Source organism: Lepidochelys kempii, chromosome 18 (genome assembly GCF_965140285.1).
Source record: "Lepidochelys kempii isolate rLepKem1 chromosome 18, rLepKem1.hap1, whole genome shotgun sequence".
Taxonomy (NCBI): Eukaryota; Metazoa; Chordata; order Testudines; family Cheloniidae; genus Lepidochelys; species Lepidochelys kempii.
In genome coordinates, this window is record NC_136397.1 from 16,779,184 (window position 1) to 16,796,884 (window position 17,701).

At 40.7% G+C, this 17,701-nt stretch overlaps 1 protein-coding gene across 3 annotated transcripts in view; it reads right to left on the bottom strand.

The window, feature by feature from the left end:
- Positions 1-16,959, bottom strand: part of SDF4 (stromal cell derived factor 4) — a 33,763-nt gene extending 16,804 nt beyond the window's left edge. The window contains exons 1-6 of one of the 3 annotated variants that reach the window (XM_073316915.2): positions 16,819-16,959; positions 15,674-16,084; positions 13,977-14,051; positions 12,456-12,825; positions 2,361-2,497; positions 739-852 (exon numbers count right to left, since the gene is read on the bottom strand). In XM_073316915.2, the coding sequence (XP_073173016.1) occupies positions 739-852; positions 2,361-2,497; positions 12,456-12,763 (559 nt within the window). In that variant the 5' untranslated portion in view covers positions 12,764-12,825; positions 13,977-14,051; positions 15,674-16,084; positions 16,819-16,959. The remainder of the gene's footprint in view (positions 1-738; positions 853-2,360; positions 2,498-12,455; positions 12,826-13,976; positions 14,052-15,673; positions 16,085-16,818) is intronic. The other 2 variants (XM_073316914.2, XM_073316916.2) reach the window with 2 other exon arrangements.
- Between the last annotated feature and the right edge of the window lie 742 nt (positions 16,960-17,701).

Sequence of the window (17,701 nt, forward strand, 5' to 3'; positions counted from 1 at the left end):
TACCAACCCAGCACACAACCCAGCCCAGGATAGAGAAAAAGAATTCACAGTAGAACTCCATTTATCCAACCCTCCATTATCCAGCTCTCGCAGAGGTCCAGAAGCAGGCACTCTCTCCTGTGGCTGCTAGATGGTGCTGCAGTGTTGCATGTTCCCATTCTCCAGATTATCCGATCTGGTCCCAGTCCCCATTAGACTGGATAAATGGGGCTATGCTGTATTTCTTTTTTCACACGACCATTCCTACTTCTCAAAGTAAACAATGACCTGGGCTAATCTGCACTTGCTGTAGAATACATTGGGCACAATAACCAATTTATTCTGCCTTCCCCCCCACCCCACCCCTCCATCTTGCTGTTCTATTGAGAAGTGAATTTCCCAGTTTATAAATCACAGCTAAAAAGGTGAAAATTGCAAAACTGAAATCTAGTGATCCTAAAAATGTAGGGCCCAATCTTTATAGGATTAGAGGGCTCTCAAGGACCTGATCATGCAAGGTGGTGTTTAATGTTCAGCTCCTTTCCTCTCTTCATTCTTGGCAGCAGCTTCTGTGGCATTTCACCTCTGTCTCCTTTCAAAGCCAAAGCAGATGCAGTCTTACAGCTGGAACAGTAGTCCTGTACTGAGTCTTGATTTCTAAGCTGCCAGTTCAGCCAATTTACTGCTCGTCAAAGAACTGGAGCAGTACAATGCTTTTCTTAGCAAAATATGCTGGTATCAGCAACTGAAAATACTTACTTTCTTCATCAATTTTTAGCTCTTCATTGTTTTTCATCTTCTCTGCAATCTCTTTTTCATTAAAGCCCTTGCTTGCCAAAAACTTTATTTTATACTCGTCCCAAGACACATGGCCTGTAAGACAGAGACATATCTCAGACGTCAAAAATAGTCTAACATTTTAAAATCCAAGCTTCTGGTCTTGTTTCTTTTGAAATCATCTATTAAAACCCTTTACGCATCTGCAATCTGTAAGAACCACATCCATTCACATTTACTCATAACCACCCAACACTTGTAAATTTCATTGGGAGCAGTGATATGGCAAAAATACCTCCCAACCAATCCTCCTCAAAGTGGACTAGGGTTCCTTTCCACAAAGGTAAGGCCTGAAATATTCCTATGGTTGTCCATTCTAACGGTCAAAATTATGTCTTTGGAGGTCAATGAGAGCTCAAACGCATCACCAAGGGCAGAATTTGGTCCCTACATTATTTTTAATGGGTAGGACTACCTAAGGATTCAATCTGACTCAGTGACAACCATTTTAATTTTCTTTTTAAGTTCCTTTTAAGTCTTTTCTATTATAAACTAAGTAGCTTCCCAAAGAGTGATCAAAGATCTAATAGCTACGTTTATCTGGTTAACTATACTGCTTTTGCCTTACCTTGTTATCATTGAATCTGCTCTCTTGAAAGAAAGCAAAGTCAATAAAACACCAACTCTAAGGCCCTGATAACCCTGGGGATTTTTTTTTTTTTTTTAATTTCCGACCGTTGCCAACACCAGCACATCTCAGCCAGCATTAGTAATGTTGGAAGCCCCAATACTGATATGCGTTTTTAAATAGAGTCAATTAGACCTGCCCTGAGCAAGGTTACATGATATACATGACGTTAAAAGTGACTGTGGGAGCAAATGAGAGCTCCCAATATTACTAATGTTGGTAAAGCTGAACCAGAGATAGCAATCATGGAAAATATTAAGAAAGTTTCTCCTAGTGCAGTCAAGTCTTCAGAGAAGAAAAATCCTCTATTGTCCTCCCCAGTGAATGATACAAATGTAAAGATGAAACTGGTCTCATGGACTTCAAAGGGACTAGGACAGGGGTGGCCAACCTGAGCCTGAGAAGGAGCCAGAATTTACCAATGTACATTTCCAAAGAGCCACAGGAATACATCAGCAGCCCCCACATCCCGCGCCCTGAGCCTTCCACCCACCAGCAGCCCGCTGATCAGCGCCTCCCCCACCCTCCCGATCAGCTGTTTCATGGCATGCAGGAGGCTGGGGGAGGGAGAGCGAGGGCACGCCAGGCTCAGGGGAGGGGGTAGGAAGGGGTGGAGTGGGGGCAGGGCCTGTGGCAGAGCCAGGGTTCTGCAGTGTGCACCCCCAAGCACACTGGAAAGTTGGCACCTGTAGCTCCAGCCTTGGAGTCGGTGCCTGTACAAGGAGCCGCATATTAACCTCTGAAGAGCCACATTGGCTCTGGAGCCACAGGTTGGCCACCCCTGGATTAGGATTTGGCCTATGATGAGTGCTTCAGAGCAATTAAATGTGCAGCCCATAGTCAGTTTGACCTCTAGCTATAATGTTTTTAGATGCCCTAGAATGACTATTTCACAAGATAAATGTTGTTCTCCTACCATCACCATCAGGGTCCACAGCTCGGAAATGCATTTTGTTCTCTTCCACAGCTTCCTGGAAATGCTCTTCTGTCTTCTCCATGATCCAACGCTGCATCTCTTTAGCGCTTATTTTTTTGTCCCTATTAATGTCTACCCTGCAGAGGAAGATATGAGAACAGTTAAGAGTCCAAAAATACCCCAAAACACTAGACATGTCACTTCACTGCCCACTAACAAGAACAGAAGACAGTTAAAACAGAAGTGAGATGGTTCAGTTTAATTACAGAAAAAAATATTACTCACCACTTGAGTAATATATTATTTAACACTGAGCCATTGACTGAAGAGTAAACATTTCAGAGACAGCTATAAAGTTACCTGGGAAATTAAAAATGGCTAAATGTAAAGTCTGAATAGATGAGTGGGCAGAATGAGACAAACTCCCTTAATAGGATCAGTTATTTTCATTTTAAGATTATTTCTTTCACTGTTCAGGACGGCCATCGTGTTCTAAGTACGCCACGCTGTTTTCCTTCAGTTGCAGCAGTCAGCCTTTTTGCTCTTCTCAAGTGAAGAATAATGTTCGTGGGACTGCCCAGTGAAGTAAGGTGCTTAATTATCTTTCATTATCCTGTAAGTTGGCAACATCTACCCAGCTTTTAAAAACTGCAAAGTTTTTTTTTTTTAATAAAGAAATCACAGACAGAAGTACACTGCATGGTCCATGCTACGCTAACTCTACCTTTCCTAAACTTAAAGTGTAATTGTTTCTGATTTTTCAACTTGCTTGCTATTGTAGACTCTCACTAGTGCAGATGTCTCAGCATCTTTTACTTCTTGCTTCCTTCTAGATCCTTTCTTCCTCTGAGTTCACTGCAATATCTCAATTCAGTGTACTCCCAAGATTGTCTCCTGCTGACTTTCAGGATTTAGCATTCTTTCCCCCTCCTTTTTTATTATTAAATTCATAAACTCTCCCTCATTTACTGGGAAGATGAGATGTCCCTTATGCTTAACCATTTATTAGAAAAAGCTATAGTCATTAAGAGAATGAAAATAAAGTGAAAAACCTTGGTGCATGAGCCTCTAAAAAGGTTTCTCAATTCCTTTAATGTTATTGCTGTAACCTTAAGAGATATCCAGAAGGTCTTCTAACAATTATTTTTTAACCCTTGATCCATGAAGACGACCATTGTTTCTACATGTTTATAGGATGGTTGACTGAAAAGCGATCTTACAAAAGTTAAAACTGAGGTAATGGACATCTGCTCCCTGTGAGTCTCGCCAGTCACATCTGCTTTCCTTTTTTAGTACAAAGACAAGATATTTTTATGTTCACTACTGGTCAAGTGCAGAACCATAATCTATATTACATTCAGACTCATTGACCAAATTGCAAGATATGTGCTAATTGTAAAGTCTGTTGGCAATGATGGATAAAAGAGCAAGAAGTTTGCTCAGTTTTTAGAGAACAGATGAGACTGTACCATTGGCAGTTAAAATAAATCATATTTCAGTTACGCAAATTTAATATATCATGAAATGAGAATAAGTACGATCACCCAAATGTCATTTTTAGAGTCCCTTTTCTGAACATATCAACAATCCAAATGTAAGTGAGCATCAAAAACAGAGAAGACATTTTGTTGACATTTAAGAACCTATTTAAAGTATACCAAAACCACCCATGTTAAAATTTTAAGAAGCGTATACAGACACAGGCTTTACTTCATCTTTTTATCTGTTTTCATCACTATCTTAAGACTTCAAAAATTTATCATTGACACTTAGGTTATTTAATACGTTCCTCCACCTTTAAATGTCAACTCAAATGTTACAGTTAGAACAACCCAAACATCTGATCTTTTTTAAATGTTCATCTGTATTAAAAAGTGCAACATTAAAGTTTTTAATTACTGTACTGTTTTCTCACAATGTAAGTACATGCACACACAGACTATCAGACTCACTGTGGCAAGCAGTAATTTAGAGCTGACAATAGTAAAATATGTTCATCACACTTGTACATACATTATAGTTAAGCTATCCGAGTAATGATATTTGTGATATTTTGGTACTGAATAAGTAACAAAATGGCAACAGAAAGGTTTATCCTTAACTTTGACACCTCTCAATTGCATTAGACCAGATCAGAAGCCTACAGCCACTGCACATGACCTCTATTCAATATAGAAATGTAATAATGGCTCCCAAATAAGACTGTCCATTTAGTGATTGTAAAAAGGCAGCATTCTTGCATTTGCCTCTATCTAGTGGCCCATTAACCCATTCCTCAGTTCTCTATATGGTATTGCTTTTCTTCACCACTGTGGTTCCCAAGAATCATCCAGACATATTGATTCAATGAATTGGTACACCCAGTGGTAAGGCTGGCCATATTCCTTCTGACATCTATAAAGCATCATATTTTTTAGGCAAACAGTGCGCTTACAACTGTACAGAACAAGACATGGTCCCTGCTCTGAGCTTATAATCTAAGAGGCAGAATGGACCATCAAAATAATAGTGCGTGAAGATATCTTATTTAGAATGGACTATTGAAAACGATTCCCAGTAATAGTAATGAAAGGTTAGCTACTGGGTAACATGGGGCTAAAGCTGTACAAACAAAGATGACAAATGATACTAGTACAGCCTACAATTCACGAATATTTAAGTAATAGAGAAAGTTTTGCTAAGAGCTCTGAGAAGACGACAGCAAAGTGTTCAGCTAAAGGGGAAAAAACCCAGATCTTAGTTCAGAAATAATGTATATTCCACAGAACTGTAGCCTACATGATCTTAAGAGAATTTAAGCTTCCATGTAAAGTGAACAAAATATACAGAAGAAACATAACTCAGCGTAGACATTCCTCAGTTGTCTCTGGGTGGAAAATGCCTGATGCAGGATGATAATCTTTCGACACTTTGCCATGCATCAGCTCTGATAAATACATTGGTTCCTCTTGTTCTTCAAGAAATACCATTAATATTACAGCAAAAATTAATGTAGCATTTCATAAATTCTGTAGAAATCTCTCCAAGAAATTCCAGAATAAGAAGTCAGACTGAAACACCTTCCTCTGACAATAATCCTGAGTTCTCAACAACATAAAATACAAGACAAATGATATTACATTATAGTTCACTAAACTGTGTGCTTTTTCCACAAGAAAATTACAGATTTCCAAAAATAGATGGTAGCTGCTGCAATATGTGATAACTGTGCCATGGTCTGAATGCACTTTAGTGACATCCAGTGTAATTCACAAAAACTGTTACAAAGACCATTACACTTAATAAGCAAACAAACCCAGTCAAGGTTAGCACTCTTAACTGGTGGCAATAAGTTTAGGTATAAGGGAGAGTCAGGGAGTACACATGTACCATATTTCATTGTCCATGCACAGCAAAAATAGTTAAGAAACATTAGTATTAATGTTTATATCGGGCCTTTAAAGATAAACACAGTATTTCTGTTAAAAGGAACAAATGTGGCCTTACTACAGGTGTTCCATAGGAGAAGGCTTATTACAGAAATCCAATTTATTTGTAGTGAATCAAGCACAGTACTGACCAAAGTAACAAAAACCAGCCACCAACTGAGAGTTACCTAGTGGCCTACATGAAATGAGCTTGGTGATCTCAGCCTATTTTCCGCCCAGCAGGAATCCACATCACAAAGCATCACAACTGGACCTTTGTGGCAATCTCAGCAGACAGGTCAATGACTGAACTCCCTTCTTATAACTAGAGTCCATTCCCCACATCAGGTTTCCAGGCACATTGACATAGCCATTTGGGGAAGACTGCATTGCTCCTGCTGTATATATTAAGATTGTCAGACTAGCAATTTCCATTAGCTCTAAATACAGTTTATTTAAGAACAAGACTATTCCCATTGCATACAGATAATGAAAACCAGACTCAAAAAGGTAATATTTAATAATGAGAACAATGTCATTTATTTACAGTTAAAGTGATATACAAGAGTTTGCTAGACAACTTCTTTAAATCTCTAGATGCAGCATACTTTAAAAATACACAGATCATGACAAATAGGACAACTATCAAGGTAGGTAAGGTTTTTAGCTAAACAACCCATCAAATCTAAAAGTCTAACTTCATAACAACAAGCAAGCTAACATGTCCCCTGAGCTTCATTCTACTTTCAGTATAATTGTCCAAATCTACCACTGCTATGGCTATAATCTCATCATCTGCCTTCCCTCACAAAAGGATAGGCAATGACATTATAAATGAAAATTGTGATTAGGTATACCAGATGTACTTCAACATTATCCCCAAATTATGCCCTTTTTAACTACTACATTAAAACACTCCATTGGTTTTGGCAATCCCCAACATAACCACTCCCCTACTTCTATTCTGAGCGATAAGAATAATAGACCTCAAATGCTATGAGAGCTTACAAGCATCACTAAAGTTCAACCTCTTCCCTTTCAGTGCTTGTACGAACCCCACATGCTCAGCCTCAAGAAGGAGTGAGCTCAGGAGTTTCACAGGAGAAAGAGGGAAACAACCTTACCCCTACACATACTGGAAGCAAACAGGATGCAAGTTTTCTGGCTAGGGACCCCATGAATGATTAGTCAAGGACTGGCATTCAATTGCCAAATGTGTGTGCTTATAAGGGGTAGGAGATATCACCAAAATATGAGAAATTAAAAAGGTGAATACTCACTTTCCAGACACGCACAGTGGTAGATTATTACCACAAAGACATCCTGACAGGAAACCACATGTACTACATTACTGAAATGGAATTACAAAATTCAAACTACAAAACAGATTTAATTTAATTAAACTAAGAAAGCCCACCCTTTACAACTGAGATTTGTGGTTTGAATTCTGGCATCCAGTCTAGTCTATGGTAATTCATGGTATGGCCACACATTGAATACTGAATATCTTAACACACTTCTTGGCCCATCAAGTGCCCAGATACTCACCTTCTTACAGAAAGATAAAAAGATAAGCAGATATGTTTATATGTTATGATAATCTTATGTTCTTATGATATGCAGCAGGAATTTCTGCATGAAGTGATCATTTTTGGCCAAGACTTCAATGACAGATGTCTTGTCAAAATTAGCCCTTATCCCACTGTACTTCCACCAGAAAACAATTCAGAGGACTTTTTTGCTGTCGTTGGTTTTAGAGACAGATAAATATGGAGTTTTTTGCATTGACCCAGAAATTCAATTTAGCATGCTTTTTCCATAACAAGAATAAAAAAATTAAGTAGTTTGTTTAATAAAAAAAAAAAAAGAAAAAAAGAAAAGACTACTTAACATCCAGGTTTCAGAATTTATGAAAATATCTCAAGTCTTTACAACAGGCAAGTTACTGTTTAAATCAATTAGCCCATTGGTATGTCTGAATCTTGAAGATCATACCCTCTCAGTTAATTCCCCTGTGGAACCTGATAATTAGAAATAACTTTGCTCTTATCACAGGGAGAAATTGAAGTTTGCTGTACCTCTCCCTGCTTTCTCTCTCAGTAATTGGACAGAGAATGAAGAGCCTTTTAATACCAGATTCACAGGGTTTTTTTACTTCCCCATACACCCCAAAAAACCCAGAAAACACCACCGCCCCCTGGTGATGCCACCAAAAGTACTGGAACAGTCTGTTTTTAATACATATTAGTCACTACATTTAGAATGACTTTGTGCTAGCGGGACATCTTATCTCCGCTAAGTGAGAGTAGCCTCAGAAACAGAAGCCAAGACTGTTATGACAAATACCTTACTCTCTTCAATTACATAATCTTATCTATTCCAGGCTCTCGAAAATCTCTGAAAAGAAAAAAAAAAAGTTTATGAATGTAATTCAAAGAAACCTAAACTGTATCACAAGGAGCACAGCCTTAGAAAACCGTACAGGCTAATATGAGAAGAGGACTAGTTAAAATGCAATGAGACTGCAACTGTCTGTGCTACATTGAACACAGAACTTATCACCACATTTTGTCTAGCTCACCCCATCATTTTTAAATATTACATAACGTATGACTGTTGGAACAGCTACAACAGTGAGACATTTCATAGGCATGTATTCTTACTTCTTAGGTCTAGTTTGTTATAGATGGTTGATGTGCAAAATCTAATCATATTATAAAATTTGTATTTTTCAGATCTGAAAGTTACCTTAAGTTCCATTTAGATATTCAGCAAATTACATCATTGGGCTTACCCCACAAGACAAACGGCATTTGATCAAAAACATTAATTACTGACCACAAAAATGTCAGCTACTATTTTGTATGAAAGAATGGCTGTGTCCCTAATTAACTTGATCAAAGCACACTTTGGCTGATAAGAGTGATACCAGAGAATAACAGACAAGGCCAACCAAATTTTCTGGTATGGGAAAAGTCAAGTAGAACATGAAAATAACACATTTATTTTAATATATTTAAAGAAGAGTCAGCTGCAGAACACAGCTGACAGATCTACTTTGGGCACAGTTTACTCTAAACACTAGTCCATTAAAGGGGCTTTAGTTGTACTTCGCTAAATATAAAAAATTCCAGGCTCAAAATTATAGAAAAAAAATTCTAGTCCCCTGAACTTTAGTCACTTCAGCCCCATTGTTGGTTCAAAGACCGCATCAGTTAAATATCTAGCTATTGGGTCAAGTTATCCATTTAAAAAGACAGCATCCCCCAATTGTACAAGACATGGGAGGATGCAGGGGAGCCGGGAACAGTCTCATCTCCAATCTCAATCTCCATCTTTATGTAAAACTGGACCTATACAAGATTACTCCCTCATACAGCAACTGCTGCTTTTACCCACTCATCTCAGAGTTTCAAATTTCTGTCTCAGTCTTTAGATTTGAAAACATGCCTCTTTTGATAAGATCCTAAAAGATCCAATAGATACTAATTTATCTAGAAGAATGTGGATAGGATAAAAACTCTACCTCTGAGTTACTATTCCTTTTTTGGAAAAGGTATAGTGTCTCACCTTGTTCCTTAATCACCCCATTAGACAACATGCTACATACTTTGAGGGTACCATTCCAAGTGGCATATAAATAGATCCAGGAACTTTAGCTGCTGCTCATTAAAAAAGAAAAGTAATTTTTTTTAAAAAAGTCTTTAAGAGAGGCATTTTCCTTTTCCCAAAGACTCCTTACCCCTGGTGAAAGGAAGGTCATTTTTATCTTCCAACTCAATCTTTAGGAGTACATCTGGAAAACAAGCTTAATTCCCTAAAGAATTTGGCAAACCTTCTAATCTGATCTCTCCGAGGGAACACAATGTGGAAAAGCACTTGAATTAGGTCGATAATCATTTCTAAGGTCAGGACAGAGGTGGCCAAACTGCTTTTGACCTACCAAGGCAGCCTCCATTGCAACAAATAGATAAAAGCAAAGGGAGACTGCAATTTGTGATTTACAGAAGTCACTAATCAACATCTGAATCTGCTAATCAGCTTTCAGTTTCGTTATTGCCAGATGTTTATTTGATACAGGCTTAACAATAAATCCTTAATTTGTAAAACTGTCAGTGGAGTGATTGGTTGAACAGATTAGCAATAAATGATTTTAGTTTAAGTGTAGAAGGGTAAGCCAGGATAAGTATACAAATTGGTTAGCATTTGAAAAATAAGCTTTGTGTTAACCCTTTCAGACATCTGCTGTTGAGAATACAGCACAGATACAGCAGTGTTTTTCATTAGTAAGTTATGTTTTCAGAGCTGGGTTTGTTGCACTGGCTAAAGAGACAAAAAGTTTTGCAAGGTTCTAGTCTACCATGAAAAAGAGCTATGATCCAAGCAAACCAGCCGATGAAGTGAGCTGTAGCTCACAAAAGCTTATGCTCAAATAAATTTGTTAGTCTCTAAGGTGCCACAAGTACTCCTTTTCATTAGTTGCCAGGAACTCCCCAGTCTGACACAAACTCTCTTTAGCCTTGAGCAATCCTCTTAACATCTGTGCCTCAGTTCGTCCCAGGTTTAAAAGTAGAACAATAAGTGACCATCTCATAGGAGCGCTGTGATAACTAAAGTTTAGTTAGTGATACAACATTTTAAAGGTGTAATATTAACTATTACAAAATGCATTTCTTATAATGATAATTAGAGTCCTGTAAATCCATGGATATTTGCTTTATATCCGTTGAGGCAGCTATCCGCAGACCATTTTTGCAGATTGGATGCGGATACAAATTTTGTATCTGCACAGAGCTCTAATGAGAGGGGTGGTGTCATTACAGCATACCACAGAACTATCCTGCTCCCAGGAATTGCAAATCAGACATTTCATGGAGCAGATTGCTTTGTTTGGCAGGGAGAACTGAATGCTAAATGAGGACCTTAAAAAAAAATAAAACAACCACCCTCAATGGAGTTGCATTGACAGCACCTACTGAAGAAGCAACACCCTGTTTTCCAAGTGTTGCAGTGGCTAAAGAATAGAACTGCTGCATGGTGATAAACAGAAATATCTGGGGAAATCAGCAGTCTTCAAAATTGCAAATGCATAGTCACCTCCATCATTGCCAGATACTCAATTACAAACTGTTCCAATAAAAATTGATTTCAAAGCCTCCCTGCCAATTCCAGCATAATTAAACAAAATGAAAAAACTTCACATATTCAAGATTTTTTTTTACTGCCACCAGAATTACCTACAAATATTAGAAGTACCAACTCAGTCCACACTGTTATAACAAATAAATCCACGGTCACAAAACACAAAGAGAAGCAACTCTGCCATCTAGTGGTAGTGACAATTCACTGTGGTTTTATTCTTCATATGTTCTAGTCTTAAAACTTACACAAGTGCACTTTACTGCACTGATTTCCATGTCTGCTAAAATAGGAATTTATCTAGTTATTGATTTAAGCCACTCCTAATAGAACAAAAGGTGCTTTATAAACAAATACAAGAAGTGGGCACATTTTTATGCTTAAAATAAGATTTTTTTTTTGTTACATTAGAATAAAAGCCCATCTAGTCTGAGGACCTTCAAGTAATGATGTTTAGCATGGTGTCATAATTTAAATATTATACCTTATCTTTCATTATACTTCCCTTTCTAAGCTCTGGGGAGTTGCCTACATATGTTTAACTGCAGCAGTAACAGAATTTTATAAGCTCTTCAGGAACTCATGAAGAATGAAGAAAGGGAGAGAAATTATTTCAGTTTATAAATACTTGGGATGGACCAAGATACTAAGGTTACAGGAGTTATTTAATCATTTAAACATATAAAATACAAGGAAAAAAAAGAGTCAGACATAGTATCAACTTCAAGGGGCTTTTGAACAAAAAGGGACTATACATGCTATGGGAAAGTGAGCTTTTTGCTGAGTTTGTCTTTTTTCTTTAGTCCTGATTCTCTCCAGAATATTTTCTTTTCCACTGATAGTATTTCTGTGGATCATACCAGAAGGGAAGTAAACCCAGGCCCAACAGCACCTCTAAACAACATATATTTACACATTGATTAAAACAGAGTAACAGAGAAATGAAGCGACTTCCCCAAGGTCACAGTGCAGGTCCAGTGGCAGAGTATAGAATAGAACCCATGTTTTCCAATTCACAGTGCAGTGCCCTATCCTTTGGAAAATTCTACGACACTAATGCATGAGACTAGAAAATGAGCCTGACTATACCCAAAGCACTCAAAATCCAAAAAGTAAACAAGCTGGGAGGGGGGAAAAACCTCCTAAAATCTTTCAATTTTAGTAATCCAAGAAGTTACTTAACATTAATTTTTTTCACGTGGGAATTTCATTTTCTGTGGTGGATTTTAACAACAATCTAAGGCCCCAACCCTGAAAGCTGATTAAAGTGGTTCTGCATGGGCACTGGAGGTGGGGAGAACCGCACATATTAAGCCCCACTGATTAGTTTAAAGGGTCAGGGCCTAAGTTAGTTGAATACTTTACTAACATAAATGTAATGCTTTAGGCAAGGTTGCTCATTCCTCTCATTGTAATCATCCTTCAAAAAAATCTTTCAAGCTTGTTTTTCAAAGAAGTTTAATTAACTGAACATAGAGGAAGTAGAGAAAAATATAAATGCAGCGGGATTGGTTGCATATTTTTCTTGATACACTACAACATAACTTACTTTGAAAATATGGCCATAAGCTTCCTTCTGTTTCTTCTTGGTTCAGAATCTTCATCAAACTCTTCCATCTCCTTTCCTAGAAAAACCTCTTGATGAAACTCCTTGTTAAGATGTCCATCCATCTCCATTTTGACCCCATTCAGGTGGTCTGGGGGCAGGATCTCATTATCATCTTTGCTGTCAACAGCTTTCTCTTTTAAGACAGAATTATTTGCAGGCCTGGCATAGACATCCATCAGCAGGAACACAAACAGGAGGGACAAATAGAGAGAGCCCAAACTGCAGAGGAAGGCTTGTTTTGACATCATTGTTGTTGTTCTTGTCCAAAATATTAACAAATTAATTTATGGTGAAAGAGAGATTAAATGACCTGAAAGTAGGGGGGGGAAAAAAAGCAGAAATAAGGAACCTAAAATTGTAAAGCTACAATTTTATTTTAAGCTCCAAATCTAAATGTAAAAATCCAGCATATTCTGTTGGTCAACATTAAAAGCTTATCTTAAATGACAGAAGCCTGTTTTGCAATTAGAATAAACGAATGTTGTACAAGTAACTAGAGTAAGAAACAGGTTTTGCAAAAAAGTGTAGTGCAGTTGCAAAAGCAGTTCCAGCTACCAAAAGAAAAAAAGGGAGGGGGGTAAAATCTGATGATAGGGAATGTCGAGAAGTTCAATGTATGTCTGTTTCAGAAGAGCACATGTACAGATCAGATGACAAAGGCTGAGGCAAAATGTTACATTACCGGCATAATTCTAGCATACATCAGGCAAGTCTGAGACATATGAAGCTACATTCCACAACCAACAGAGAAAACAGTTCTTTCTAACATGGGGCTTTGCTCTGAGAAGTGTCTAATTTAACAGATCTCATCCCTTTATGGAGTCAGAATCACATCAGCTTGCTGCTAAGACCCCCCCATCCTGCTTTGGGCACCATGTAGGCCAGGAACGGGCAAACTACGGCCCATGGGTCGGATCCGGCCGTTTTAATCCGGCCCTCGAGCTCCTGCTGGGGAGCAGCGCCATGGCCCCCCTCCAGCTCCTATGGCTTCCTGCACCCCAACCCCTGCCCCAGCCCTGATCCCCCTCCTGCCCTCCGAGGCACTCAGTCCCAGCCTGGAGCACCTTCCTACACCCCAAACTCCTCATCCCCAGCCCCACCCCAGAGCTTGCACCCCCAGCCGGAGCCCTCACCCCCCTCCCCACTCCACTCCTCCACCCGGAGCCCCCTCCAGCACCCTGAACTCATTTCTGTCTGCACTCTGGAGCATGCACCCCTAACCAGAGACCTCACCCCCTCCCACACTCCAAACCCAATTTTTTTGAGCATTCATAGCCTGCCATACAATTTCTATTCCCACATGTGGCCCTCATGCCAAAATGTATGCCAACCCCTGATGTAGGCAGATGCTTGTGCCTGCACAGAGTATCACTTGTGGTTGATTATGGCATTGCGTGGTCATAAAACTCACTGAAGAACTAGGACCTAAGGCCCCAATCTTGCAAACACACATATACGTACATAAGAAGGGTCTGACCATTGGGTCAGACCAATGGGTCCAGTGTCCAGTCTTCCAACAGTGGCAGATACCTGGTACTTCAGAGGGAATGAACAGAACAAGCAATCATCAAGTGATCCATTCCCGGTCATCCACTCCCAGCTTCTGACAATCAGAAGTATTTTTACAAATACTTGTCTAGTGAATCAGGACCTGAATTAAGTTTTTACTCCTTTTACTAACTTTATTTCAGTGAGCACTCCAAATCCAGTTCAACTCTAAGAGAGAGAGCTGATTCTAACCTAGAGTGTGTGCCAACAACAGACTGTTTCAAGACTTTTTGTGAGCAGCGCATGACCAAGTTCCCAAGAAATGTTTCTAGGGCTGGCAGGTAGGAAAGAATCTTTACTTAGAACTGAGCAAATCTGATGTGGAATCAGTGAGAAATGAACATGGAACATCACAATGCTTTTTTTTTTTGTTTTTTAAATAATTTTTCAGACTAAAACAACATTTTAAATCTCAAGAGATAAAGTGATTACCAAAAGTGAATTTACTAGAACATCCTGGTAAAAGGAGATATAGCTAATTACAGAAGTAAGTTTCTGACAGAATCCTGGTAGAGTCATAAAAGTATTACAAGTTTCAGCAAATATGATGTAATAATTTAAAAAAAAATTTTAAGGGATAAACAGTGGAGAAACACTATACAGCACCTACTAAACCTGCGCTATTCGCTACTGAGGGAAGATTTAAGAAGAATATAGATATCTACCTGGATAATTACAACAGACAAGCTTAGGACATTTGCTCAGAGGTTTGAGGAATATCAACCATAATGTTTCAGAACTTAATACGATCACATTTAAGATTAGAAGAGGACATTTCTCCTTCCTCGCTGAACTACCCAATTAAAATCAACCTTGTAAATTTCTGTTTGCACACCTACCTGGACAGAACTATTATTTTGACATGTGAGAAAATCCCCACCATCACCATTATACAAGGACAATAATATCAATTTCAAGCATCACTTTTCCATCTGAAAATTTTGTATCTACTATTGTTACCAATAATCCCTAAAATTACTGTAACTGCAAGAGATTGAAAAAAGAAAATATTTTCTCTAATTTGTTCGTGCATTTGACATAACTTTGTGTGTAGTGAGTGTCACTATTTGTTGACAGTGGATGCCATTATCCAGCCACTGCAAGAGTGTTTACACTAATTATGCAAGGAAGCCAAAATTGAAAGCGAATAGCTAGCTATGCATCAAGAAGGAGAGGAACAAGAGTCCAATAACATTTATTATTATTACTCTCAGGCCCAGCCAAAAGATCTTTCTAAACATGGGGGGGTAGGGGGGCGAGAGAAGGTTTAATGATTTTGTTTTTAACTAAGGGAAAGCTGTTTAGATGGCACTCTATTTTTTTAGTCAATTAAAAAAAAAAATAAAAATCAAGCTACCAGAGTCCCATCATCATGGTAAATTTAAGCAAATTCTGTTAGGGCTGATACAGTTTCATGACCATTTTTACAAAGTTGAATTGAACAAGTCCATTTCGAGTTTCCCGTTTTGCAGGCTAACCCCACTTTCTACCAAACTCTGTTATTGAACCTTCACCTGCCCCATCCCACCCAATAGCTCAATTATACAGCAACAACTTGAGGAAAAGCTGTCAGCATGCACAGACTGTACACACTGTATACAGTCACTTACTCCTGAGGGAATTCTGCAGCACTGTACAGTGCAGAATTTGCACAAAGATCAGTGCTCTGTGCAAAATTTCCTTCTTCACCTGCAGAATTGGCACTGCATAGCTACTGGCCACCACTAGGGGCTGCTGGACCCAGCAGATCCCAGCTGGCAAACAGCCGACATTGCTGGAGGAAGGGGAAGCTGGAGGGATCCAGGCATTCCCTGAAGGAAGGAAGCCGTGTGCAGGAAACTCAAGCCTCGGATCCAGCGTCAGGCAGTTTCTCCATCTGTATCCCTGAGTGGAGACAGGGCACGCAGCTGGGCTCTGGGGGTAGGGGGCACCTCTCAGCTGGGTTGTGTTTAATTTGTGCCAGGGCTGAGTCCTGGCATCTCTAGGCTCCACAGTTCATAGCCCCGGCACCTCTGGGCTTGCTGCATCAGTTATGAAAGTAAAAAAAATTGTTTGAGCCCCGGCACCTCTTTCATTACAAATGAAGCACTGGGGAGGGGGTGTGGGTGTTTGCCCCCCCCCCAAGCTGGGATCTGGGGGAGAGGGGGCACAGCAACAAGAACTGGGCTGGCGCAGGGGTTTCTTTAACTCTCCTCCTAGGGGAATGTTGTCATCGGTATTGTTACAGGTATTTTGAAATAAATTACCAAAACAATTGAATCCGGCATGATTCTATAGGGTCATTTTGACAAATAAAAGAGACAGATTTTAAAATACTGTGCACAGAATGTGCCATTCTGGGGGCGCAGAATCCCCCCCCCCCAGGAGTAAGGGCCACGTGCACGAACACACAACTAGGGGCAGAAGAGACACTGGGGGAAAGGGAGCTGAAGGGAACGGACGAGGGTCGTCGAGCGACAAGGGGGGGGGGGGGAAGGAGCCCCTGACACCTCCAGGTCCCAGCGTTGCCCCCCTGACCCACACGGCCATCTCCAGACGCCAAGTCTCCATCCACCCTCTGTCTCAAGGTCCCAGCGCAGCCCCCCCCCCGCCGTGTAGGCCCCTTCTCCCCCCCCTCCCCAGGTGGGTACAGAGACACTCAGCTCCCTTCCTCCCCCCAGCCCCTCAGAGCTCCCAGCCCCTCTCCTTCGCCCAACGTCGCAAGCGCGGGGGGGGAGGGGGCTCCGCGGCAGGCAGCCCACGCCAACGCCGGTACCTGTGCGGGAAGCGGCCAGGCTCCTCATGCCCACCCCGGCCCGGGCCCCTCGGTTCCGCTCCCCGGCGCGACCCTCCTCCGAAACCCCCTCAGGCAGCGACGGCTGAGAGGGGGACAGGAAGCCGGAAGCGCCACTCAACACTAAGGCAAGGACCCCGGGGCGTCCCACCCCGCCTGAGTGGATGGATGGAAGGAGCCACAGCGCGGGGCCTTGGTCCGGGGGCTACACACACGGAGAGGTCGCGCTCCGGAGAGGAACGGACACCCGAGCAATGCCACGAAAGAGCGAGTGCAAAGCAGGCACCGTCAAGGCCACCTTTGAAAAAGGACCCGGGGAGTGAGCGACCATCTTGGATTAGGGGAGGGAAGGCGCTCCCGTAGTGGGCGGCCATCTTTGTTTAGGGCAGGGAGCCGTATAGTCGCTATTCCTTTGCGTGGCTGTGGGCGGCCATCTTTGTTTGGGGCAGGGAGCCCTATAGTCGCTATTCCTTTGCGCGGCTGAGGGCGGCCATCTTTGTTTAGGGCAGGGAGCCCTATAGTCGCCATTCCTTTGCGTGTCTGTGGGTGGCCATCTTTGTTTGGGGCAGAGAAGCAAATGTTATCTGAATACCGTTGGCAACCATCTTTGATTGGGGCCAGAGGACCCTCTATGCAGCTACCAGGTGACACTGGTCAAGCTGAAAGAACAGGAGGACTTGTGGCACCTTATAGACCTAACAAATTTATTTGAGCATAAGCTTTCGTGAGCTACAGCTCACTTCATCGGATGCATTCATACATGATAATATAAAATAGAAATATTAAGAAATGGAATTGCCCAGCTCCCCTTCTTCTTCCTAAACTTCCCAGTTCCTACTGCTCCTCATCCTTCCTCTACCCCAAA